Source organism: Dromiciops gliroides, chromosome 3 (genome assembly GCF_019393635.1).
Source record: "Dromiciops gliroides isolate mDroGli1 chromosome 3, mDroGli1.pri, whole genome shotgun sequence".
NCBI classification, from domain to species: domain Eukaryota; kingdom Metazoa; phylum Chordata; class Mammalia; order Microbiotheria; family Microbiotheriidae; genus Dromiciops; species Dromiciops gliroides.
Genome location: NC_057863.1, coordinates 604,704,542 through 604,732,344, shown reverse-complemented (window position 1 = coordinate 604,732,344; position 27,803 = coordinate 604,704,542). Strand labels below are relative to the sequence as shown.

Sequence of the window (27,803 nt, the reverse complement as noted above, 5' to 3'; positions counted from 1 at the left end):
GAGCGGGAAGCGCCACCGCCCCGCCCTGCCCCTCCCCGCTGGTGCCACCGCCTCCTCCGGTGGCTACAGGTTGGGGTTGAATCTGTCAGGGGGAGAAGCGAAGCCTGAGGCGGGGCAAGCTCCGAGAGCGGCCGGGGGTTGAGACCCGGAGGAGGACATGGCGGCACTCTACGCCTGCACTAAATGCCACCAGCGCTTCCCCTTCGAGGCGCTGTCCCAGGGGCAGCAGCTGTGCAAGGTGACTAGCAGCGGCGGCGGCGGGCGGCGGGATGGCCGGGCCGGGCCGGGGCGGGACGGCCGCAAGGGGGCGGTGGCCGTTAGCAGCCCGCGTTAGGGGTAGCGGCGGGGGCCTGCGGAGCTGCCAGTCGCGCCCGGCGCCGAGGGGAGCGGGGAGAGGGGCGGAAACAAAGGGTGGGGACACCCCGGCCCAGCTTCCGCCTGGCCGAGCTCCCGCGGGGCTGCCTGGAGGGCCCAGAAGGCCCGCCTGCCCGAGGCTTCCTCCGGTGCTTAGCAACGGCCCGGGGCTGGTTCCACGCCAGGGTCAGGGAAAAGGGGCACCCGCCCACCTCGACCTCTTCCCCGGGGCCCAACAGCTGGCGTCCGAGGACCGTCTGCGTGGATAGAGCTGGAAGGGGTGGAGGCCAACTCCCTCACTGTACCCATGGGGAAACTGAGACCCAGACAGGTGGAGGGACTTGTCGGGGCTCACCCAGCTAGGAAGTGGTCTTCCTGATCGCAAGTTCTGCGCGCTCATCTCTCACCCCTCTGCTGCCCAAGGGAGGGGCAGGAATCACCCTTTTTCTGAGGGGAAGGGGTCGTGGTCCAGTGGGAAGAGTTGGATGATGCCTAAGAGCTTCAGCCAGGTTTAAATAGATAGCCGACTTGGAGTCGAGAAAAGCTTTCCAAGCTGCGGGACACCGAACCTTTGTTTTCTTCCCTATAATTCGGGAATAAAAATAGCTTCTGCCTCACCCCAGAAAGATGAATAAAGTGCTTGGTAAACCTTAAAGCACTTGTATCCCTATCAGCTATTTATTATTATCAAAGCTGCTGTTAATAGGAATTCAAAAAAGCATCCCCAGTAGTGTTCGTCCTAGAGGCAACGTAAATAGGTTTTTGGCCAAAAAAGAAGTCAAAAGGTTTTCAGCCTCAAAATTAGCATTCTGTCCTATTTCATGGCTGCTTTCTGGCATAAGTGGTGTAGTGGGGAAAACACTGAATTTGGGAGCCGAGGAATTAGATTTGAATCTTTACTGCTTAATACCTAGGTGAGTTTGGCTACTTGTTTTGTTTTGTTTTTTTAGTGAGGCAATTGGGGTTAAGTGACTTGCCCAGGGTCACACAGCTAGTAAGTGTTAAGTGTCTGAGGTCAGATTTGAACTCAGGTACTCCTGAATCCAGGGCCGGTGCTCTATCCACTGCGCCATCTAGCTGCCCCAGTTTGGCTACTTATTAACCCTTTAGTACCTCAGTTTCCTTAACTGTTAAATGAAGAGACTGGCATGGCCTAAATAATCTATAATGTCCCTTCCAGCGCTAAATCCTGTAGTACTTAGTAAATTGCTTCATCTCTTTTAATCTTAATACCAAGATATCTGATTTCCTATCAAGTGGCATTGTCCACAGTTTTCAGGTGAATTGGGCATAGAGAAGTGACATCATATTTACAAGTCACCATGTATCTGGGTGACTATTTCTGGAGCCGTAACTCATTAAATATTCTAAAGTAAATAATAATCTGTCTTTCCTATGTTGGCAGTGAGTTTTTTACATATTACTGATGAAATTAGGGTATCTTCCTACTGCCACTGTTTATTAGCTATCTGGAGAACTTTGATACTTGAGTGTCATGTGTGGTCTCATAATATTTATTTGGGTCCCAAGAAATAGGTGTATGTATGCATTTTGGATTATTGCCCTTAGAGATTCCCCGGCTCCAAATCCTGTGCTCTTCTCTTTTTATCCTGTATGATCTCTTGAAAATGGAAAGGAATCTCACAGGTTGTCCTCTTCATTTTGTAGGCGATCAGACTGAGGGGAAGAGCAAATGACTTGCCAGTTACACAAATAGTGTCTAGGATTCTTTCCAGCATATTGTGTGGCCTCCGTTAATAAGTATTTTTAACACCCAACTTTAACAATTGTATTTTGTTACAGGAGTGTCGGATTGCACATCCTATTGTTAAATGCACCTATTGTCGGACTGAATTCCAGCAGGAAAGGTAAAGTTTCCATTGATAGTGGTTTTTCTCTTATCTTTTTCATAAACACATTTCCCCCTACAAGAAACCACTGTGCTCTTCTGAAAAATGCTTAATTTCTTACTCATGCTGCTTATTTTGTTTTAGCCCCTGCCCACTTCATTATTATAACTTAGCTTTTTAAAATAATATTCAATTGAGCCCTTTCTGTACCTCAGTATTACATAGCAGAAACTCATATACTTTTGGAAACATGGTAGTCTTGTTCTAAATACAGAATTATTGTCTCTGACCACATGTGAAACTTGTATTCCTACTTCACTTACATCACCTCATTAAGAAATATGTGGAAGAAGCCATAAATGTATATAATCTGACAATTTACTGGAAGCAACACTGACAGTCTAGATTGCCCTCCCATGCAAATGAGCCTTCCCAGTGAGGCCCATTGACTAATTCACACAGAAGCTCAGCATTCAGCCTTTGGGTCAGGATTCTTGTTGCACTTAGCAGAGGGTCCTTCTCCTCCCCCCCATGTTTTCCAAATGTCAACACGTGCAAACTAATAATTTTGAACATAATGGGAATAAACAGAGTTTTGGTGATAGACTTATGTGTAATTAAAAAGCCGTTTGAATGAACAGATTTACCTTTGCCAGCAAGAAGTAATGGGGTATAAGGAATTAATTGTGATTTGGGGTTTCTATGACCCCATCTTTGCTTCATTATGATCAGACTCTTTTCTCTCTTTCCAGCTTTTTATGAGAAAATGCCATGTTACAATATTGATAACAGAGAGAATAAAATTTACAGTCACTAGAGCTATGATTATACTACCGTAGTAAGGTTCAAATTTAGTTATAGTGCTTCCAGTAATATTAAACATGTGCTTGGTGAGGGGGACAGGCTCTCCCACTCTATTATTCCAAAGGTTTCATACTATATAGATGAGGAGAAAACACGTAAGACTATGAAGAAATACTGAGTAGGTCATCCATTTGAACCAGGATATAATGTAGCCCCAAAATACTCCAATGAGAAAAGGCATGAGATAAGAAAAATATTCAATCATGGTACAGTTTAAAATGGACTGGCTTTTCTCTGACCAGCAAGATAAGTGCTAGTACTTGAGGTAAGGCTTTCAGAGGGTTTTTTTTTCCCCAGAGGTTTTAAAAGTAAGGGAGATTGGCTAAATGAGAGAGGCAGTGGGAGGGGTTAAAGAGATCCACTGGGTTCGTTAACTCCTGGCTGGCTCCCCATCTGTATGGGTCAAATTCAGTATGGGGAGAGTTAATTGGGCAGCTCGACATAATATTGGGGTTCAGGAAATAATGGGAGACCTCTAGGTTCAGAGTTTCTTCCAAACTGCCTTTTCTTTAGTTATTTCTCTCAGACTGATAAGAAAGGAGATTAACAGCCTCTTTTCCACAAACAAATCAGGTTTTATTAATGGGAACAAAATTTACAACACAAGTGAAGTTAATAGAGCTAGGGACAATGAGAAAGGGAAAAATATGACCCACTTCCCAGATGGTTAAAATCTAAATCTCTAGAGTAAAAAGGCCTCCAGGTACCTTGAATAAGCTCTGCTTCCTCAGCTACTCAGAACAGCTTCCCTGGAACAAAAACTGACTCAAACCCTAAACTTGCTTCCAGCTCACCACCACCTGGAATCTGTATTTCCAAGGAGAATCAGCTGTGCAGTGTCTCCTGGTCCGAAGGTCAACCACCACCACTAGCTCCTCTCTCTCTCCCTCTCTCCCTCTCTCCCTCTCTCCCTCTCTCCCTCTCCCCCTCTCCCCCTCTCCCCCTCTCCCCCTCTCCCCCCCCCCTCTCTCTCTGTCTCCCTCTCTCTCTCTCCCTCTCCCTCTCTCCCTCTCTCCCTCTCTCCCTCTCCCTTTCTTCCCCGTTCCTCCCAGAGCTCTCTCTCCTCTCCCCCTTCCTGCCTCTCCCACAGGAAGGGAGGTTCTTAGCCATGCTGAGTCTCCAATTGGTTCAACATAGCCCCTGGACTGTCCCCATTGTAATTTGGTCAGGCCTATGTGGGGGAACTCCTAGGTGGGGCTTAGGTACTTAGTTGGATACTTTGACTCAATAAATGTTCTTTGTGTTATTCAGTCCCACCTAATATACATGACAAATATGATCAGAGTTCCTTTTGTTTGTTCTATAATCTCTTCAAGTACACACCTATCTTCTCTTAGGCTTTTCAAGATTACATCTTTTCAGTCTGACCATAATGAAGCAAAGATGGGGTCATAGAAACCCCAAATCACAATTCCTTACAGGGGAATAGTGATAATTTAGGTGTCAGAAGATACCTAACACCCACACTTACTAAATGTGTGACCTTGGGTCCCTTCAGCTCTTCCTTTGTTTCCTTATCTATAAAATGAGGATGATCAATGATTTTCACTACCTATCTGGTACAGATGTTAGCAAAACTCCTGATAAACCTCAAAGCAACATACAAAGAAGAGGCATTGGTAGTATAGCAGTGCAAGACTCTCATTTGGATTCTTATAGGTTAATTTTTACTCCAGAAATAGATGATAATTGCTCTGGAAGATATTTTATACTAGTAATTTTTTCACTTTTGTTTAGGTTTCCCTTTCTTCCTTTTCTTTTCTTCCCTTCCTTCCTTCCTTTCCTCCCTCCCTCCTTCCTTCCTTCAAATCACTCTAAAGCTCTATGGTATTTCTTTTTGCAGTTAGCCTAGGAAAATACTTAGTCATAAAATTTTAAAATATATTGAAGTGTTAATATTTTTATATTCTCTTAGAGCCATGGGATTGTTCTGAATATCATTTCCAACTGAATGTCACATTAGGCAGAAACTTCCCTAAAGTGAATGGGCCTAGGAGGGGAGCTGATCATTTTTGCAAACCTGGATCATTAGCTCATAGGCACATTTATTTGATTTGTATTATGGCCCTTAGAATTTCAAAAAGAGAATGAGGGAACACTTACTTTTTTCATGAGGTTATATTTTTATGGAAAACAAACTAATGCACAAATTATAGACAAATATTAAGTTATAGCTTCACTAATTTTCACATTTGTGATTTTTTTTGCCTTTGCTCATGAAGGAAAACATGAAACAGCACTGAATAAAGCCTCCTAAATTTGTCCCACATACTTCTCCTAATATATCTTAATTTCAGATCTCAAAATTCGTTGTTGTTTATTGAGGATTTTTCTCCCTTCCAGTAATTCACTACAAGTGAATTCACTTGTAGACCTTCCAGTTCTGATTTCATATTTTTTATTGATCCAGTTTATAACAGAAGTTACCAGTTATACTTCTGGTACTTTGGGAATATCAGCAACAACTAAATAACAAAGTCACCTTATCTGCCAAATTCCTGATTGACATCTTTTCCCCTGCCCCCCCCCCATTATCCCTACTTGACAAAAATGAAAGGGTAGCCTCTACCTGAAATAATTTTATTAAATGATTTATTTTCACATCCCTATAATCTGTAGGTGGCATAGCATTGACAGAGTCACTGACCAGACAGTAATATTTTGAGTTGATGTGAATATTATTATCACTAAAATACTTCTTAAAAGGCAATTTCCTAGTCTTTATGGATTGATCATTTTTCTAGGCAAAACAGTTTTTCTTTATGAAGACCATTATGTGTTTTTCCTTGACAGTAAAACCAATACAATATGCAAGAAATGTGCTCAGAATGTAAAGTTGTATGGAACGGTAAGTGGACTTCCCTCAAGAATTAACTTTTACAAAGTGCTTTAGTGATATCTTTTTTTTATATTCCCAAATAGATCTTCCCCTAGGAAGGCCATCTCATGTAAAAAAAAGAATTTAAAAAAAAAAAAAAGAGAGAGGGAAGAGATCAGTTCAGTCAGGCTGGCCAGCTTGCCACCTGAGTCGGCCAGGGGCTACAGTTTTCCACTACCCATGTCAGTGGCCTCTGCCAAGAAGGGAGAGAGGTACATTTCCTCAGCTCTTCTTCAGGGCCACATGTGGTTATTATAATCATACAGTGTTTGCATGGTTTTGTTGTTATTATTCTTTACATTTTTATTGTTTTAGTCATTGTGTACAGAATCTCTTTTTCCTGGCTTTGCTTGACCGACCTCATTTTGCCTAAGTTCTTAGAAGTCTTCCCATGCTTCTCTGTGTTTGTGAGCTACTTTACAATTTGCATGCTACAAACTTTAAGCCTATCCAGAACAGCTCTTTGAAAAGTAGGAACCAGGGGAATCAACTGCCTTGTGTATTAGATGGTTAAATTTATTTCATCTTACGAGCTTTAGTTCAATTTTGAACTATAAACACACAGGATTTGGGGGCACCTCAAAACAAAAGATGTTTTTTCAGAAATGTGGAAGGATTTGTTGCTTTCTACAAAGGACTGGTTCTGTTGATTTCTTTTTAGCACTTTGAAGTACATCATTGAACAGAAAAGTGGACATATTTTTTTTTCAATTGGACAAATATCATAAGTGCTTATTACATGCAAAGATACTGCTAAAGTGTTGGTGATATAAAGATGGAAAATAACAGTCTGTGCTTTTCAGACACTTATGATCTCCTAGTGAAGTGAGACAGTCAGTCAAACAAACATTAAAAACAATTTACATGTGTAGAAGAGGTCAGAGTAGCCTGAGAAATTCAAGAAACTGAGGGATCACTTGTAGATGAAGGACCAAGATATGGAAGTGGTGATAACTGAACTGGACTCTGAAATAAGAGAAAGACTTCATTAGGTGGAGGATTGGCCAGCCTTGGTGGGGGCATCCACAACAGCCTAAAAGTGGATGAGAGCAGGCCAAACTGAAACCCACCATTCCTGTGTAAAAAGCAACACATGTTTATTTTTATTGTGGCTGTCAGACTAAGCTTTTATCTAACCCTTTGCTCTTCTCTTTAAGCCCAAGCCTTGTCAGTATTGCAACATTATTGCAGCGTTTATTGGCAATAAATGTCAGCGCTGTACAAACTCAGAGAAGAAGTATGGACCACCATACTCTTGTGAACAGTGCAAACAACAGTGTGCCTTTGACAGGAAAGATGACAGAAAGAAGGTGAGTTTTTTTCCCCCAATATGCTTTTGTTAAAGAAAATAACTCAAGAATAATAATCATTATCCAGAATTATCAAGTTTTATAGGATATATCATTTAATATTTTTGCCAATTTTCTGAGACCGTAGTTAAATTTGATGACATGGGGTTTTTTCAAGTTCACGCATAGGATCATCTGTCTTGTTTTTCCTTGATGGGTAATTGGAAATTTACTAGGTACTACTTTAGTGGAGTGTAGGCTCTCTTTATTAATAAATTGGAAGGGAAGATAGATTTTTAAAAAATATTTCATTCTTTCAGTAGATTTATTTTAAAAAAATGAGGCTTTCTCTGGGAAACTTCACCTTTACAGTAGCACAATGTAATTCAACAAACATGCTGAACTGATGCTGAGGAAAGTAAGCAGATCCAGGAAGAGAATATACACGATAACAGTGGAAATGGAAAGAACAAAGAAGCTGTATAATTATAATGACCAAGCTCTTCTTATGGCCAAGCTTGGTCATTATAATTATAAATTTAAAAATCACACCTTCAGGCTAACATTTTGAGAAATCAGATCTTTTTTTTTTCCATTGCTAAAAGTATAATATAGGTATACTTAATGGACTGATGGGACAATCCCAACGATAGCTTAAAATGCCATCAAATACTAGCTATTATTTTTATATATAATTTTATTGTGTGCAAAGCCCTTTCACTTTCATTATCTCATTTTGCTCTCATAATCCCTTGAGGTAGGGCAGATGATGAGAAAAAGTCAAATGACTCACCTACAGTGACATAGCTAGTAAGTGGCAGAATTAAAGAACTGAACCCCTAGCATCATGACTTATGGCCTGGGCTCTTTCCACTGCGTCACATAGGTTTTTAGATGGAGCATAAGAAAAGTACTTAATGAGATCTAGACTAGATATAAAATGAAAAGCTGATCTTTGGTTTTCATTTTGGTACAAGTCTAATGGTATGTGTTTCCTACACTTATGCTGCATTTAAGGATTCATCTTTTTAAGGCTTTGTTGAGCATTGTTTTTTTGGTGCTGTTCTGAAGTTTAGACATTTCTTATGATCATGCTCCCCTTTCCCCTTCATATAGGAGGGAAGGCGTTAGATTTCTTACTATGGGATGATTCCTCTCTTTTATACTTTGCTCATGGGACAGTTTTCATTTTGTAAACTTAGCCCATTTACCACTGTGACGCATCAAAGATATTGAAAGAGCTGAATGGACTACATTTCACCCCTTCGTCTTTTCTCCTCCCCACTCCCTTCTTTGACTTCCTTATTAGCATCACAGAATTTCACAGAATTTCGGAGGGACCTCAGGACCCATCCAGTCTAGAATTAGCCTGTTTTGTGTCACTGATCCTTTTTGGCAGTCTGATGAAACCTAGAGATCCCTTCTTAGAAAAATGTTTTTAAATGTGCAAAACAAGAGGAAACCAAAGATTAGTGCCCAAGTTTATGACCCCTCCCTGAAATTTATCCATGGACTTCCTAACCTAGTCTAAGTGTACTTGGAATAAAAATCCCCCTCTGTCATGTTTAACAATTGATTGTCCAGCATTGGTTAGGAGACCCCTGTGGTAGGGAATTCATTCACTGTGAAGGCTGCCCATTCCATATTTGGATAGCTCAGAATGTTAAGAAGCTTTTCCTTAAATCAAGAGAAATTTGTCTCTTCACAGCTTAGTCCCATTGCTCCTTGTTCTGTTTGCCATCTGGGGCGAAGCAGCATCACTCTCGTCCTGTTTCTTCATACTAAGCCCTCTGTTTTGAAGGTGCTGGTCACTGAATTCATGCTCTTCTCCACCCCCCAGCCCCCACGCCCCGTGTCTTTTGGAAGATTTTGGCACTGGCCTGTGAATTCTGAGTTGGGGAGAAAAAGGGACGCAAGCATCTCCATTTTCATTTGTCTCGGTCTTACAGGTGGATGGGAAGTTACTGTGTTGGCTGTGTACATTATCATACAAGCGAGTCCTACAGAAAGCCAGAGAGCAGCGAAAGCACCTGAGTAGCTCGTCCCGAGCAGGCCACCAAGAGAAGGAGCAGTACAGCCGGCTGAGCTCCGGGAGTCATTTTAACAGGTAAGGCAGAGAGGCCTGTGGTCACCGCCACCAGCTTTCTCACTGGAGACTCAGACTGCACGCTCAGCACCTTAGATGTATAGAGTTGCTGTTTTGCATAATTCTTTGTATTTTTGCCTCTGTAGTTTTCTCATAGAAGAAGCTCATTTATCAGATTGCCTAATGCAGGCAATACATTTCAGAGGAACAAGAGTACGTTCCACATGAGGTCAGGTTTTACTGCCATATTTTGTGTGATGCTTTAAGGAAGTGTTTATGAAGTTTCCATGATCATCACATGGAATATTTTTAAGACCCCTGAATGAATAGGGTTATCTCCTGGTTGTAGCCAAGCCAATCACTCTTTTTTTTTTGTTTTGTTTTGTTTTTGCGGGGCAATGGGCGTTAAGTGACTTGCCCAGGGTCACACAGCCAGTTAAGTGTCAAGTGTCTGAGGCCGGATTTGAACTCAGGTACTCCTGAATCCAGGGCCGGTGCTTTATCCACTGCGCCAGCTAGCCGCCCCCCAAGCCAATCACTCTTTATGGGGGAATTTTTATTTTGTTTTTTGGGGCAAGAGAGCTTGGTTTTCAGGGCAGCTAGGTGGCTCAGTGGATAAAGCACCAGCCCTGGATTCAGGAGGACCTGAGTTCAAATCCAACCTCAGACATTTGACACTTACTAGCTGTGTGACCCTGGGCAAGTCACTTAACCATTATCGTCCTGCAAAAAGAGAGAGCGCATGCATGAGTGCAAATGCTTGATTTTACTCCTCATTTAGGTAAATGTCTAAACCACATTCCAGACTTTTCACTTGGAAAACCAGTCAGAGGTCCTGTTGTAACTGTGATCACAGACTCCTTTTCAGAATATCTAGCATGTTATGGGAAGGACTGAGTAAGGAGTTCTGTTAGGCAAGGTTCTCAGATAATAAATAAAAGCCTTTCATGAACAAAGAAATAGGGGCCAAGTGAAGTAGGTAATGGCTTGGTCACACAGTCAGTGGCTGAGCTGGGCTTGGAACTCACCAGGTCCCTTGATGCAGTATTCTTCCCACTGTTCCACACCATCTCCTGGCATCTAAAGCAGTCTAAGAAAATGAATTGTTGGAATTAACTGTAGTGAGGCCATGGAAGATAGCAGACAAGAAGTTAGGCTGAGACTATTTTTTTTATAATAAACATTTTTGTTTAAAGTTTTGAGTTCCAAATTCTATCCCTCCTTCCCTCCCTCCTCTCCCCCCATCTCTGAGGCAGTAAGCAGTTAGTTAAAGGTTATATATGATGGGGCAGCTAGGTGGCGCAGTGGATAGAGCACTGGCCCTGGAGTCAGGAGGACCTGAGTTCAAATCCAGCCTCAGACACATAACACTAGCTGTGTGACCCTGGGCAAGTCACTTAACCCCAATTGTCTCACTTTTAAAAAAAGGCTATATATGTGCAATTATGTAAAACATTACCATATCAGTCATATTGTACAAGAAAACTCTAATAAAAGGGGGGGGAATGAAAAAAATAAAGTGAAAAATTGCATGCTTTTCATCTGTGTTCAATCAATATCAGTTCTTTCTTTGGATGTGGATAGTATGCTTCATCATTAGTTCTTTGGGATTGTTTTGGATCATTGTATTGCTGAGAATAGTTAAGTTGTTCACGGTTCTTCATCAAACAGTATTGCTGCCTCTGTGCACAACGTTCTCCCGGTTCTGCTCACTTCACTATATATCAGTTCATACAAGCCTTTCCAGGCGTTTCTGAAATCATCCTGCTTGTTATTTCTTAGAGCGCAATACTATTCCATCACCACCACACACCACTGCTTTATGCCATGATTTAGGGTTATGTGAGACTATACCCTCTAGCTAGCTTTTAATTCCCAGGGATAATATGTGGAGCTAGAAATAGGACTGGGCTTCATTTCTGCTTTTTGGTCCAAAGTTTGCTCCTTTACACTCTGGCAGTTTTGATTGTCTTAATATATGGATATGATTAAACGAAGTGGAAGCCAGAGATAGGTTTGAGCTGTATTTCAGCTTTTGATGCTTTCAGAAACAGAGTAGGGGTGAACCCCACAGGTCTCAGGGCAGCAGTTTTTAACACTTCCATGGGCCTCAGCGTCTAGTAGGTTAAAGTAAGATCAAGTTTCTATTGACCTGGGTTTTATGGCTGTGAATGCAACTCAGAAGCTTGATGTTGAGGTTGTTTGTTCGGGGACAGCATGATGTGCTGTAAAGAACACTGACCTTGGAGACTAAAGAACTAGGTCTGGGTTCTGGTTCTGCTGTTTTGCTGGTCAGGATGATTCTGGCCAAGTCACTTGATCCTTCTCAGTCTCTCTTCTTTATATGCAAAATGGAGATAACAGTACCTACACTACCTATTTCACAGGTCATTTCAGGTAAAGTGCTTTGTTAGAGCTAAAGTAGGAATGTGAGTTATTGTTATTTTAAACTATAAAGAACCATGTAAATGTAAGGTGCTGTTTTAGCTGTTCAGCCACCTAGGAACCAGGATCCGTAATTGAAAAGTAATTTGTTTGCATGATTCACTTAAATAATATGAAAATGAGTTATCACATTACATAGCTATAACCTGGGCCTTTTGTGGTAGTCACATTTGGTAATAAAACTTCATTTAACATTTTGTTGATCTGTTTCTAATGTATTCCATTTTTGTTGTTGTTGTTTAAAAGCCAAAAAACACTGTCCACATCTTCAATTCAGAATGAAATTCCAAAGAAGAAATCTAAGTTTGATGCTATCACAGCTAATGGAGACAGGTGAGCTAGCTTTGTGTGTTTGTGTGTGTGTGTGTGTGACATGAGATGCATATGCAGTTTCTATAAGAGGAGCATGTTTCATAATGTTTTGCTGCTAGACACAGGTGCTTGTATCACTGCTTACATTTGTTGATATTTGTCTATGGTTCTGTTCTCCTCAGTGGATTTCTAGCAATTTTAACAATCCTGTAGTCCATCAGGCATAGCCTTTCACAGTAGCAGTAATAGTTCTAAGTTGACAACAACTGTGGGCCACTTTGTCATTGTGGACTATACTGGGAGCACACCCTGGTATATGTATTTTGTTAGTCTCATAGTCAGAGCAGGCAAGTTAGAGTGAAAATAGATTTTAGATATGAAGGCTGGTTCAGTCCATGTTGTCTTCCTTCTGTTCAGAAAGAAAAGGTGAGACCTTTCTGTGACCAATTCAGAAGCTGTATAAGGAAAGCATGAGATGGATATAGATATATAGCTATATATTTAATTTTAAACTTGTATAAATGCATATTTTTATTCCTCGCTTTCCTCTCTCCTTCTCAGCGTTCCTTCCTCTTACGAGCTGCTTTGTCCTAATATCCAGAGTGCCCCGTCCGTGTTGGTGCAGTGGGCTGCTTCCCAACAGAGTCTTGGTGCCAACCATTATCCTGTTCCTCCAGGCACTGGCATCCTGAAGTGAGATCACCTGACATGCTCTTCCCCTAAATCCTTGGAATTATCTCCGTTCTGGAAAGTGTCCCCCTGAAGGATCTCCCTCCAGAGTAGACTGAAATCGGGAGCAGATCATCGTGCAGGCTCTCCAGGGCTGGCTTTTATTGATTTTAGTGGGATAGAAGGTCTTTTTAATTCACTTATCATTCATTAGTCATCATTTCAACTTATTTCAAGTCCCTCATAGCGGCTCTTCTGATAGCTGGTCCTGTTGATTCTGGACTTCTTGAATCTACTTGTTGAAAAAAGCCTAATTTAAATGTGCAAATTGAGTGGGGGAATGAGTTGTAAGGAATTTCTTCTTTCCAGTCAGATTCAGTGTTCCTGAGAAGCCCCAAAGACCCTGGGCTAGTGCAGGTTGTTTCCCATCACCTCCAGCTTGCGTGGTCGGGCCTTCAAGGAAAGATTTGAAGGTGTGAGCATCGATGACTACAGGATTTAAAGAGAAGGCTGCTAAAGGCAGGCAGTGAGGCCAAGGCCAGGGCCTTCTGAAGAACTTATCTGCCACTTAGGTTAGATCATTACTCACCCTGGCATAAGGCTAAATTACCTGGTAAAAAAAAAAGTCCAGCTTACTGTAAAGTGATTGATTCTCTGTCATTTGGGTTTCTTGGATTCCTTTTTTTTTTTTTTTTTTGCCTTACTTTGGAATCTGCTCACAGCTAGGGCTGAAATATTGCCTTTCTAGTCTGGCTACTGTTCATGTTATAAAAGAATTACCGAAGGTGGCTGCTTTTCTATAGTGGGACACTGTCCTGCCTAGTGAGCAGTATGACTTAATCTTGGAAACCTCAAATTTCAGAATGTCCTGCACAATAACAGGTCCACTCTGAACTAAGGGATAAGTAGTAACTATTTTAGATTTTACATAGAAGCTTTTTTTCTAAAGAGCTATTCACATTCTCATAGTTTTTATTAAAAATAGATTTTGGAAATGCATAGACATATACATTGTTTTTTAAAACATACAGATTCTGATATTTCTCTATTATAATTCTTTATGCATTTCTTTTCTAGCTAACTAATTTTTTTCTTTTTAGCAGAAAATTTTAAAGCTTAAACATAAGTGAAAATCAGTTTTTCTTATGCATTCCTCTTCAGTCCCTTTGGACTACTTTCTGCTTCCCATTTTCTTTTTTTTAAAAAAGTACTCTCTCTGACTATTCTTTAACAATGACAGTCAAATCAATGCATTTATTGAGCTCTTCTGCTATAGATAACTAACTATTCTAGTCACTATCATTTCTAAACAACTGTTACAACCACCCTACAATTCCTTAATTTTCAGTGCATTGATAACACATTCCCTCCTTGGCTGTTCTGACTTTTTAAAAATTCACACACCCCTATCCTTATATTTCATTCCTTTGATTTTTGGTATTCATTTGTCTTCTGCAAGTTTCTTAAACTTCCCACTTTCTGTCTCTTCTTTTTCATGAATTTCTCCAAACTTTACATTTCCCTTATCTAATAGCTTGACTTTGTGTAACCCACATTATTTGTTTAATTAAATTAACCAGAAATTTCACATTCTCAGGATTTCTTGGCCTTTCATTTTGCTTTTCCAACCTCCTATCAGATTTCCTCCTTTACTGCCTCCTTTCACTCCTCCTTGCAGATTTTGCCTTGTTGAAATTGTAACAAAAAGTATCAAATTTGGAGGGGAAAACCCTCATATTTCCTTACTACTATTTTCTCTAGGAAACAAATACAGCAGTTGTTTTTCTTTTTCTTTTTTTTTTTTTTTTGGTGGGGCAATGGGGGTTAAGTGACTTGCCCAAGGTCACACAGCCAGTAAGTGTCAAGTGTCTGAGGCCAGATTTGAACTCAGGAACTCCTGAATCCAGGGCCGGTGCTTTATCCACTGCGCCACCTAGCCGCCCCAACAGCAGTTGTTTTTAATCACATTTATCTAACTTTCTTAAGTCAGAACAGTCTCAACGGATAGCATTCTGTCAGTGTTTGGTAGCCAGCCTTGGGGCTGACTTTATAAAATAAAATAAAAAGACCACTTATCCCCATAATTTCTCCTCCTCACCCTCTTCTAGCCTCTGCAACTTACTTTGAATCTTTCCTCTGAAACATGGCTGAGGTTTTGATGAATTCAACCTTCCTTTCATTTGATTCTTCTTTTTTCCTTCTGTCTCTCTATTCATCTGGGTTAGTGTAAAGAGTCTGGACTTGGAACCAGAAGACCTGGATTCAATTCCATGCCTGGCACAGTGGTGGACATAGACTAGGTGCTTAATAAGTCTTTGTTGATTGATTATCAGTTGAAGGCTGATCATTGAACCACTTTTTTGTGGCTTCTTTCCTCATCTACAATGGGGCTGTTGATAAACTTGAATGTGATGAGAAGCTATGAATGGCTTATGATCTGTTTACACAGAGAGCTAGCAGCTTTGTTTAATGCACTTTGTAAAACCTTAAAGTACTCTTACAAATGTTAGCTATGCTCATCATGGTCGGGAGGTTGAGTTTCTTGTTCAGTGCGAGCGAGTTTTGCAATCAGGACTGACCTTCAGCTCCCTGGTGCTCAGCCCTTCTATGGGATTATGGAGCTTGACTAAACTCTAGTAAGAAGCTTCCACTTAATTCTCTTCTGTGTATGCCACATATGTGCATGTTGATACTGGGGGCCTCCCTGAGAAGCTTCTGTGCTGAGTATACCTGTTCATTCGGCAGGATGGTTGGTGTTTAGTGCTGCTAGGATTGCCATTGATTGAGCCATGATAAGATTGGACTGGCTTGAAGGGCTGGTGGGCATGCCCTATTTAGCAGCAAAGGGTAGAAGTACTCTAACCTGAAGGTATTCTCTTCAGACACAGTGTCCTCTTGCTCGATGTCTAGGATAGTCCTAGGTCCTGCAGTTCCCCTAGCCCAGGTCACCAACATAATTTTGAACTATTTCATCGCTTTTACTTGTTTTGTCTTCTTCAGCTGTAGATTCTTTTTGTAAGCTCTCCTTAGAGGGGAGGGCCTTCTCTCCTAAAAGCAAGGCTACTCCTGAGGGTACAAGGCCAAGTGGCTGGGCCGGATCCTCCCATATTGCACCACACTCTCTTAGCTCTGCATCCTTGGGAGGAGGTATTGCAGGTTAGCCACTGGGTCCCAGCTGTACTTCCCCATAAGCATCAAGGACTACTCTTTGGCCCCCTCGGTCTTTTCCCTTTGCCTCACCATGTGTTTGTAACAAGGAGTGACTGTTCTGCTTCTGCTCACCCCTTCTTGAATCTTAGCTACCTCTGTCTCCAGGTTTGGTTTTGTTTTTTTGCATGGGTAGAAACCACCTGCATTCGAGCATGTGCTTTAATGTCACTGAGTTCATGTCACTGAATTTACTAATCCCAGTTCAAGGCTAATTAGGAGAAGTCAGAGTTTTGTTTGGGAATTCTCTATATGGAGAGAATTCGGGAAATAGATCCCTCTCTTCATAGATATAGACCTGGAAAGGACATTAAGGGGATTTAGTCTAACCTCCCCCCTCCCCCAGTATCTTACACTAAAACCCAGGGAGCTTCAGGGCACACAGGTAGTATTAGCAAGGTCAGGAGTCCAACACACTTAGTTCACTGCCACTTTGTTAAAATGGCGTTCTTCTGGAACCCAGGGAGAAACACCAGCAGGGGGTCCTAGGGTTTTATCACTGCTCCCCGTTTTTTCTCTTGCGTCTGACAGTCATGGAAATTTCTTACTGAGAGAATCAAACAGTAGCCAGATGGTTAAAGCTCTTTAATGCTAAATTACTTAAATTCCTTAGGTTTGGGGAAACCTGGCTTCTCTCCTAATCAAGTCTCTCTTCATTTATGGCTGTAAGATGGGATTGCCTCTGGGTTGGAATGCAGCTGCTCAACAGTTCTACCAAATCATAACTTTCTATTCTAAAGTGCAGAAAGATTTCATCTGAAGGGAGACTCTGAGAAGTGAATGCAAAGTCCTCCAAATTGTAATTTGTTCAGGGAACGAGTCTGATATTCCATTCAGAATAAAATAATAAAATTTTAACATGTTAAGCCGGCAAGATCTTTAAAATAGCTCAAAGATAAAATCTTCTTAGTGCCACTGAGGCATTATGTGAGTACTAAATGTGAATGAAAAGACTGAGTTATTGCAGGTGCGTTGTTGGAATGGTTCAGATGTAGTTATTCAATGACCTTAACCAGAGCCTGGCTCCAGGGACCACAAACAGAGTAGACAGAAAATTCATCTAATCTCTTGCTCTCCCTCTTTTTTAAAAGCAGCTTTTCACCAGACTTAGCTCTGGACTCCCCAGGCACTGATCACTTTGTCATCATCGCCCAACTAAAGGAAGAAGTGGCCACACTTAAGAAGATGCTTCATCAGAAGGATCAGATGATATTAGAGAAAGAGAAGAAGGTATAATTTTTGGTTCAGACGTGTGTGTGTGTGTGTGTGTGTGTGTAATATGTATATGTGATATAAGATACCTTGGAGGATAGGAAGGTTATTCTTTAGATAGGCATCATGTGAAAGGTGTCCATATTTTAGTCCTGTAAAAATTCTGCTCTCTCTTTTGTTCCATCGTTTTCCTGATAATTCACTCTTGTGTGATATTTAGAATCAGCTTCTTTTCGTAATAGTATTTTTCCCAATTACATGTATAGATAATTTTCTAGCATTCACTTTTTTTTTTAAGTGAGGCAATTGGGATTAAGTGACTTGCCCAGGGTCACACAGCTAGTAAGTGTTAAGTGTCTGAGGCTGGATTTGAACTCAGGTCCTCCTGACTCCACTGCCCCACCTAGCTGCCCCCTAGCATTCACTTTTTTGGATTTTTTTTTTTTTTTTTTTTTGGTGAGGCAATTGGGGTTAAGTGACTTGCCCAGGGTCACACAGCTAGTAAGTAAGTATCAAGCATCTGAGGCCGGATTTGAACTCAGGTACTCCTGATTCCAGGGCCGGTGCTCTATCCACTGCGCCACCTAGCTGCCCCAGCATTCACTTTTACAAAATTTTGAGTTCCAAATTTCTGTCCATCCCTCCCCTCCACTTTTCCTAAAATGGTAAGCAATTTGATATAGGTTATATATGTGCAATTACATAAAACATTTCCATGTCAGTCATAGCTGTGAAAGAAGAAACAGAAGAAAAAGAAACAGAGTGAAAATAGTCTGCTTCTATCTGCACTCAGAGTCCATAAGTTCTTTCTCTGGATGTGGAGAGCATTTTCCATCATGAGTCCTTTATAATTGTCTTGGATCATTGTATTGCTGAGAAGAGCTAAATTTATCACAGCTGATCATCAAACAATGCTGTTGTTACTGTGTACAATGTTCTTGTTCTGCTCATTTCACTTTGCATCAGTTTATATAAGTCTTGGAATCAGCTTCTCAATTTGGAAGGTTATAGGAGAAAGTGGTTCTCACTTCATGAAATTTTAACTCATCTAGTTCTTCTTTATGCCTACATATTCACAACTATTTTAAACCAAAGTATATATATTTTCAAGAGAAAGAGGCTGGTTCAGCTATTTTGTCTTTATTATCTAGATGAACTTGCTGGGGTTGTTGGTTACTAGCTTGTCAATAACATCAACTTTTCATAGGCCCAACACTGCTTCTAGTTAGGAATAAAATTTAAAATGACTCATAAATCAGAGAAACGGGCAAAAAGCAGAAAATCAGTAGGGACAAGTATAAGTTAATATATTTAAAGAGCAGAAGAATACTATTGAAATAGAAGATAGAAAATGTCTGAACCCAACAGAAAAAAATGTCAGGAACCTTAGGATCAGTGATTTAAGAGCTAAAAGGGGTGATAAAAGAGTTTAATCTAAGTAAGAGGGCTTTTAAATGCAAGTACTAGCAAAGTATTCTTCCCACTATTATTTATGTGAATTATGCCCTCCATTTTGTGTCAGTACCACTCACTGGGAAGAATTTGGAGCAATTGAAGAGGTTTTATCGAATAGTTCTGAAATGCAGTGTAGAAAAATTACTTCCATGAGGAAAGGTTGAAGTTGGAATTATTTGGTCTGAAGGAAACTAAAGAATGGATTAGATTTTGTGTACTAACCATATGGCACAGAACATTTTCTGATGGTTGTTATGTTAGGAACATATTACTTAGGGAATGGATGTAATCTCCTAGAGATCTTTAAGAAAAGGAAAACCAGTTCATTGGTTTTTAGATGATTTAGTTGGTGGACCTTGAGGTGGAGGGATCCCTTGGATTCAAAGATGATCTTTTTGAGAGGTCATCCAGGTCCTTAATGCAAAGAAATTCCCTGTCTATTTTCAGATTACTGAACTGAAAGCTGATCTACAGTACCAGGAGTCTCAGATGAGAGCCAAGATGAATCAGATGGAGAAGACCCACAAAGAAGTCACAGAGCAGTTACAGGTGATGCAGGGTTTTTTTAATGTGGTGAAATATGTATATAGAGCTGGCTATATTTTTGTTTTCTTTTTCTTTTTTTGTGAGGCAATTAGGGTTAAGTGACTTGCCCAGGGTCACACAGCTAGTAAGTGTCAAGTGTCTGAGGCAGCATTTGAACTCAGGTCCTCCTGAATTCAGGGCCAATGCTTTATCCACTGCACCACTTAGCTGCCCCTGAGCTGGCTATATTTTAAAGGATTAAGTGCTTGGAAGACTATTCTCTCGTGGTTTTCTTAAATCATATATAGATCTATAAGTATCTTTTACCCTTATACCTTTTCAGATTTAATTCATTCAGGAAATATAATGATATTCAAAACTTTGGACCTTTTTTGGCCACATTAGGGCTGAATATAATTTCAGATATCACGATTATAAAGTATTCACCAGAAGAATCTCCATGGTTCATGGATGTAGAACCCCTTGAGCAGCAGGATGATGGCATTCCTTGTGGTCACGAGGCTCAAGGGTGACTTCATTCCCTTCAGGGGCCACACATGCTCTTTGGTGGCTTTTCACCTCTTTGCTCTCTCTGTTCTCCCTCCCCCCTCCTTATTCTTCCTACATGTGTCTCTACCTTTGCAGCTTTTCCTGTCCTATGTAAGTCATATGTCTCCATCTGTTAAAACCTCGTCCTTGCACTGTATTTCCAGGCCAAAAACCGAGAGCTGTTGAAGCAAGCAGCAGCTTTGTCCAAAGGCAAAAAGTCCGAGAAGTCGGGAGCAATGACTTCTCCATGAAAAATATCCCGGGAGCTTCTTGAGCAGCAGCAAGGTGGAGTCTTGGGCTGGTGCTGGAGGCATGGCTGTGTTGGGAGCTGTCAGCTTCCCTGGGAATCTCCTTTTTGTGACAGTCGTCCCTCTTTATACTGTGGCTGTGGGCAAGGTGGAAACACCTGGTATGTTGTGTTAGGATCGAATGCTGGAGGGTGTCAGGGTTAAATGGATAGCACTATTTTTTGTACTGCTTTTTGTTTTCTATAGTGGTAACTGCTCAGTGTTTTGTGCAGAAAGAATTCTTTTCCCCATCCCTGCATCCTTTAATTCCCATGAGCAAATAGTTTGGCGTTTGGGTAAATATTGTCACTGCCATCTTTCCAACTCAGAAGCTGCCACCCTAATAGGACTTAACACAATGGAGGTTTCCACTCTCCATTACAATTGCTGCTTCAGGGGATACTTTTTTTTTCCAGGTATACTATGAACTTTGTACTATATAAAGACAGAGGTTTATTTATTTAAAAAACAAAAACTCTTTTTCTTGAGAAAGGGGAATACTCAGACCAGCTAGTTCTCTTTGTGATAGAGCTATGATAATTATTGGAATAACCACCCGATCTCCATTTAGGCTACAGAAAAGGCTGTCGATTTCATCGGGTTTCATGCCTTGTTGTTTCATAATTTTGATGGTTAAGATGAGTGAAACAGTTGGATTCAGAAGTGTTACATTAGGCGGTGTTTGTGTGTGTGTGTGTGTGTGTGTGTGTGTGTGTGTGTGTTACTGTTTTTTAAGGACCCTTGAAAAAAGGGCACCTGAGGAGACATTTTAGAAGGGAATGGTGATTTCAAAAGTCTGTCTCTTTAGATGAGGGCAGAAAGTTTTGTCCAGGTTGTACTGGATAGTTTCACTTTCCTAATCATTTTATGTAATTAATTTTGAATTCTTTCACACTGCCACTTATTTGCTTTTTAAATCTCTTTCCTTCCTAACACCAGTTGTCAGATCAAGTCATTGCCAAGGAACATTCTGGATTGGAAAAGCTGCAAACTATAGTGAGATGAGCATCTCAGGATGGGGTATTTGAGTTAGAAGGAAAGATTGAGAGAAGTGCTGCTCTGTGTGTGTGTGTGTGTGTGTGTGTGTGAGAGAGAGAGAGAGAGAGAGAGAGAGAGAGAGAGAGAGAGAGAGAGAGAGAGAGAGACACCATCCCCAAGTTTTGATGGAAATAAGATGGAAAGATGTTTTTCTTGTATATAGTCTACCCTTGGCCATAACTGTTTTCGTGTTGTCCAAGATGACACACTGACTTACCTTCAGTAGTTAGTGCACTTTGGGACTGTTTGTTCCATAGTGGAGATAGATTTGCAGTTCTGTTTGCAGGCTCTTAATAGGCCCCACCTTTGTCACCCCAGCATACATTTGGAAGAAAGCCACCTGGGATGAGAGTTTGCCATCTGGGCCATGAAACACACTAGGTAAACCCTATAGGTTACCTGTTACTTTGACCTCATTAATCCATCGGTCTACAAGCAGCAGTGTGTGTGTCTGTGTGTGTGTGTGTAAGAGAGAAAAGAGTCTAAGCTACCACAATTATAGGTATAAGTTCAACTTCCATGTATTTCTTAGAAGCAGAGTATTACAGTTAAGAATGGAGTACACTGGTGGCTTAATATTATAGCTATTTCCAGGTCTGTTGACATCTCAAAAGTTTCACAAATTAACAAAATTAGTAAAAACAGATCTGGGAGTGGATCTCTTTGCCTTATTTAGAAGGGGTATAAATAAACTATGGGTGTTGTCCATGCATTGCTGTCATTTGAAATGCCAGGTTCCCTTCCAAATAAGGGGACCAGCAGTACTGTTAGTTTTGTACATTTTCGAATCAAAGCATTTAAATAAAGATGAGACAATACTTTTCAGACACATTTACTCAGAGTTTGAAGAAAAGGTTGGAAAAAATGGGGTAGATACTGTTTTTTAAACCTTAAAGATTGCAAAATTGTCACATCAAGTGTGAAACCATAAAATTACAAACTTAGTTTTGTACTAAATCTTTTTTTAAAAGTCTTGACATTTAATATGAAATAAATTCACACATTTTCTAACTTTCCTTAGATTTCAATAGGGAGGGAGGGGGCCACTGGATTGGAAATTTTGGTTTTTAAAATCACAATGCTGTTTTATCATGCAATTGGATAGGTGACTTTTAGTAACACCATTGTTTCTTTGTATATTTGTAATAATGGAAATTTTAAAATGCAGGAATGTTTGGTTTGTACAGACTTTGACAGATGTAAGAGTGTAAAAAATTCATATCAACTGAAATACAATTGTTGTTTTTTTCTATTCATTTCTTGTTTGGTCATTATATGAATATATAGTCCTAAGGAAAAGGTACTTTCTTTAAAAGGTTATCTACTTTATTCCTCCCCTGCATTCATGCAAGACTGCCTGCAACCATCCTGGAGAACCAGTTTTTTAAACAGATGTTTTATAAAATACCTGCTATGTATGCAAAGCACTGTGCTGGAGATATACAGAAGAAAAATGACATTCCCCATCCTATAGCCCGCTGGTGGGATTAAAACATGAATAAGTACAAGGTGAAGTAGAATGTGATAAGGGTGGAGTGATAATGTTCAGATGAGGGATAAAGGAAGGCTTTGTAGAAGTAGTGATGCCTGAGCTGAGCCTAGAAGGGAAGGGTATGGATAGGTGAAGATGAAGGGAATGAGTGCTAGACATGGGGAGCAATCCTAGTAGTAGTAGTAGCTAGAAGGTAGCATTTTATATTACTTTAAGGTTTTCACAACAACCTTGGAGGGTAAGAGCTATCATTATCCCCATTTTGGTTAAATGTATTAATTCAATTGAAAAACAAGTTCTGCAACCCATGAGGAGACAGATCTTCACATACAATCAAAAGGGTGTTTGAAGAATGCAAGACTATTCCTCATCCACCAGAAAAAGTAGGAGGGAATGGAATAATGTGTTCTGAAGAATGCTGGTGCTCAGGATCCAGCCCAGAGGGACCTGCCCTACATATAAGAGCTTAACTATACAGGACAAAATATGGGCATTCAATCATAAAGAAGAGTTTGAAACATTTTTTAGAAATTCCCCTTGTTTCCTCTACCTTTTTTGGGGGGCGGGCAATGAGGGTTAAGTGACGTGCCCAAGGTCACACAGCTAGTAAGTGTCAAATGTGAAACATTTTTTAGAAAGAAAACCAGAATTGAAGAGATTATTTGCTTCTTGAATACCCCAACAACAGAATTCAGGAAATGCAGATAGCAACAGCAACAGAGTGACAACAGAAAAACCACTAAATGACTTCTTTCCACATGGAATAAAGTGAAGGTAGAAATCTGGTAATGGTGACAGTGAAGAGGCAGAAGGGACATGAACAGAACCTGGTAACAGGAGAATGCTTCTTTAGTATGACTACATTACAATATAGGAGGGTACACAAAAGGGGGAGGGCAAAGGAAGCAGGAAGATAGGGAGGAATGCATGTTGCCAGAGTCAAAACAAGGACCAGTAAAGAGGGGAACGTGACCTCTGTGGTCTCAGAGGAGCCTGCAGGAGGAGGGAAAGACTGTAAGTCGAGGGGGGGGGCAGGGGGGGGATGAAGGAGGGCTTTGGAAGTATGAGGGAGTTCCATGATGCTTCTCTCGGTGAAGGAAAATGAGGATCAAAAAGGTTTGGGGGATTTGGTGCCTGAAAAGTCTACTTGTCCTATGGGGGGGGGCAGGGTTTGAATCCCTGGGAGCACCTGTAAGAATGGAAGAGCATGGACACAGGATGAGATTTTCAGGCAAGTGTGTGTGTGTGTGTGTGTGTGTGTGTGTGTGTGTGTGTGTGTGAGAGAGAGAGAGAGAGAGAAGGTCAACAAGAGAAGGGTATAGATTAGTTGGGAATGGGGAGGAACACTACTATGAGGCAGTGTCTTCTCTGACACCTGCAATAACTGTCATTCTGAAAGTGAGGTGCAATGGGAAAAGGGAACCTGGCAGAAGCAGAAAGTGCCTAGAGATCTAAGCCTAGAATGGATACCTGGGAAGCTTTGATTGTATGAAGAATACAAAGAAAAGAGAGAGTAGTTTGATTACAGGGGTCATGAATTAGGTAATGAGGGTCTAGACTAAACAGAAAGTGGAGCTGGATAATGAAGTGAGAGAAATCCTTTCTGGAAAAGGGCACACAAAAAATGAAAAAACAACAACAAAACCTAATGAAGTGGACTAGCTGAAGGGGAGGAGACCACAGGATGATAACTTGATTAACTGAGAGGAGAAAAGAGAGGGAAGAAATACATAATCATAACTGGGTAAAATCAGAAAAAAGTGGAACAAATAAACAAAACCCCAAAGAGACAGTAACAGACGAGAAGAGGGAATTGGGCATGGGGAAGAGAGTTGTGGGAATAGAGCCACCTTTTTACACTCTTTTTTTTTTTGGTGAGGTGCAATTGGGGTTAAGTGACTTGCCCAGGGTCACACAGCTAGTAAGTGTTAAGTGTCTGAGGTCGGATTTGAACTCAGGTCCTCCTGAATCCAGGGCCAGTGCTCTATCCACTGTGCCACCTAGCTGCCCCTGAGCCACCTTTTTTGTTTTGTTTTTGTTTTTGTTTTTTGGTGAGGCAGTTGGGGTTAAGTGACTTGCCCAAGATCACACAGCTAGTTAAGTGTCAAGTGTCTGAGGCCAGATTTGAACTCAGGTCCTCCTGAATCCAGGGCCAGTGCTCTATCCACTGTGCCACCTAGCTGCCCCACCTGAGCCACCTTTTTAAAAAGATGAAAAGAATTTAAAGAACATAATCCTGCCTTTATTTATTCATTCATTCATTCATTCATTCATTCGTTTGTTTTTGTTGAGGCAATTGGGGTTAAGTAACTTGCCCAGGGTCACACAGCTAGTATGTGTCAAGTGTCTGAGGCTGTATTTGTTTTTGTTTTTGTTTTTTAGTGAGGCAGTTGGTGTTAAGTGACTTGCCCAGCGTCACACAGCTAGTAAGTGTTAAGTGTCTAAGGCCGGATTTGAACTCAGGTACTCCTGACTCCAGGGCCAGTACTCTATCCACTGCACCACCTAGCTGCCCCTCATAATCCTGTATTTATAGCAGAAGAAGAGGAAAAATCATAACTTAGAGGAAGCTAGAGAAGCCAGTGCACAGGGATGAAGGAACAATGCAGGCCTGTGGGACAGCTGGAGAAAATGTCTGGAGCCAAGAGATGTAGTGGCTTAATTGTGGAACAGTCAGAAGGTCCATGTTAACTGCAGTAAAGAGTAAATAGTGTATGTGAGTGTGGTGTGTATGTGATGTAAGGTAGGAGGAGGCCAAGCTAGGAAGGGCTTTGAATGCCAAACAGGGTTTTGTATTTGGTCCTGGAGGCAAGAGGGAGCCTCTACAGTTTATCGAGTGGGGAGGTGACATGATCAGACCTGTGCTTTATAAGAATTACTTAGATGTTATTATTTATATTGTACATAAATACTTATATATTATTACTTTATAAAAATTTTGGTGGCTGAACAGAGGATGGATTGGAGTAGGGAGAAAGGAGGGAGGCAGACCCACCAGCAGGTTATCTCAGTAGTCCAGGCATGAGGTGACAAAGGTCTGCACCCGAGTTGGGGGGAGGGGGATGGGGGGGCAGTGTCAGAGGAAAGAAAGGGGTTCATTGGAGAAATGAAATCAAAAGGACTTGGTAGTAGTTTGGATATGGGGGATGGTGAGAGAGGGTAAAGGCAATGACTCTTAGGTTGTGAGCCTCTGGGACAGGAGGATGGTGTTGCCCTCTATAGTGTACAATTTAAATTTCTAAATGTGGGTTCTAATCTGCCCCCCCCCCAGTTTTGGGGGAAAACTGACTAAAATCACTGATAAACGAGTTTAGTTTTTTTAAGGGTTTATTGAAAAATAGTAAAAGAAAGAGAAAGATTGAGAACAGTTTTCCTATAACCTGGCAATCCTAGCCTTCCTAATCTCCCACTTCTCAAATTCCCCGGCACGACACGGAAGTCTCCCAGCCAAAGGAGAGTGAACAGCCTGGCCAGTGTCTTCTTCCTGCTTCATGTTCCCCTCCCAGAAATGGGAGGTTCTTCAAGCTGATTGGCTAGTGTCATTCAAATTCAAAGTTCAAAGTTTTTTCAGCTTCTGAGAACCTTGCTTTCTTAAGTACCCTTAAGTACCAGCCAGATGTGCTTAACTAGAAGTCAGCCAGTAATCCATTCAAGTCAGTCGCCTTATGCAATCCAATCAGTTTAAATTAATCTCCAGGTGGGCCCCTGAGTATCTGCTAAATCTCATCTATCACATTCCATTATGTTATGGGGCCCAGAGTACCCCAGAAGTTCTCTGGGGCACATCAAAGAATCTTCTCCTTGAGAAACTAAACCAGAGGACAGATACACCTAGAGAGATAAGCAGAACCAGTTCAAACTGAGCTAGCTCGGGGACCCCCACCCTTCATTCTAGTCTCCCTCAACCCTGGGGCGATAAGATTAGGTGCGGCTACTTCTTTTGTGTTCTGAGGAGATGGCATGAGAGATCAGCAGCCACCCCTCACCCAACTCCTCCAGCCACCACCAGTGGGGGATGGCCCTCCCTCACTAAAGGAACTTTCCACTGTGGTGAGATGGTCACCCCCATCAGTTCCCTATAAAAGTACCTGCCAGTCTCCTGCTCGAGGAGATTGGTATCTCAAAGCCACATGCTTTGTGCCATGCCTCTCTCCCCATGAAAAGTCTGGGGATTTCTTTCATGGTTTCCCTTCCCCTCCCTTCCCTTGCCCCTAAATAAACTACCATTTTATTCTAACTGCTTTTGTGGGCAAGAGGATGTAATTCTTTAAAGAGGATTTCCTAAGGACCCCAGCCCCTACCCCAAACCCCCTACCCCATTATCCCCATGACAATTATCTTGACATAATAGTAATAGGGAAATCAGGAAGGGGAGACAGTTTAGAGGGAAAGACAATGAATTTGGTATTGGACATACTGAGTTTAAGATGTCTACTGGACATCCGGTTTGAAATGTCTGAATATTAAGAGGTCATTTTTTACTTTTTAAAGAGCCATTACAGGGGGCAGCTAAGTGGCGAAGTGGATAGAGCACTGGCCCTAGATTCAGGAGGACTTGAGTTCAAATCCAACCTCAGACACTTGACACTAGCTGTGTGACCCTGGGCAAGTCACTTAACCCTCGTTGCACTGCCAAAAAAAAAAAAAAAAGCCATTACATTAGACTAATGGGTTATAAGCCAGATTGTAAGGGGTTAAGAGATGTCGTGCAATCTACTTTCTAGGAGTTTAACATGAAAGGGAAAAGACAAGATGATAGCTTGATGGGTTGGCAGGGTCAAGAGAAGGTGTTTTGTTTGTTTTTTAAGGTAGTGGGGAGGTTGCCAATAGACGGAGAGAATGAAGATGAGAAGAGGGATGATCAGTGGGGCAAGGCTCTGAGAGCTGAGAGTTATTAACAAGAGTGAATTAAGGAAGCTGGGTAGCACAGACCTGGAATCAGGAAGATCTGAGTTTGAATCCTGCCTCAGATCATAGTTATATGACCCTAGATAAGTCATTTAACCTCAGCCTCAGTTTACTCATTTATAAAATGAGGGGGTGGGCCTCGATCATCTTCTAAGGTCTCTTTCTGCACTGACTATATGATCATATTAATTAGTGTTGGCATGAAGGACTGTTTAATTATGTCATACTGGAGCAGATTTGAAGACAAGAATTTTTCCTCCATACTTCTAGGTTTGGAGGAGAGAAATGTAAGACCTTAGGATGAATGACCTCAATCTCTTCAGTAAAGTAGGAGACCATGCCATTTGATAAGAGGAGAGAGGTTTGAAAAAACCATTGTGAGG

General features: G+C 41.2%; 1 protein-coding gene across 3 annotated transcripts; it reads left to right on the top strand.

Moving 5' to 3' along the window:
• The first annotated feature begins 92 nt into the window (after nt 1-92).
• Nucleotides 93-22,276, top strand: FAM76A (family with sequence similarity 76 member A). Of its 3 annotated transcripts, none has more exons than XM_043996715.1 (10): nt 93-238; nt 2,158-2,222; nt 5,862-5,916; nt 7,104-7,256; nt 9,185-9,342; nt 12,013-12,099; nt 12,640-12,771; nt 17,049-17,184; nt 19,069-19,170; nt 19,860-22,276. In XM_043996715.1, exons 1-10 carry the CDS (start codon nt 158-160, stop codon nt 19,944-19,946), a joined length of 1,056 nt encoding a protein of 351 aa, XP_043852650.1. In that variant the 5' UTR covers nt 93-157; the 3' UTR covers nt 19,947-22,276. The 3 variants fall into 3 exon arrangements, with proteins under 3 accessions (XP_043852650.1, XP_043852647.1, XP_043852651.1); XM_043996712.1 differs by having other exon boundaries at nt 17,046-17,184; XM_043996716.1 differs by lacking the exon at nt 12,640-12,771.
• Nucleotides 22,277-27,803: the final 5,527 nt, after the last annotated feature.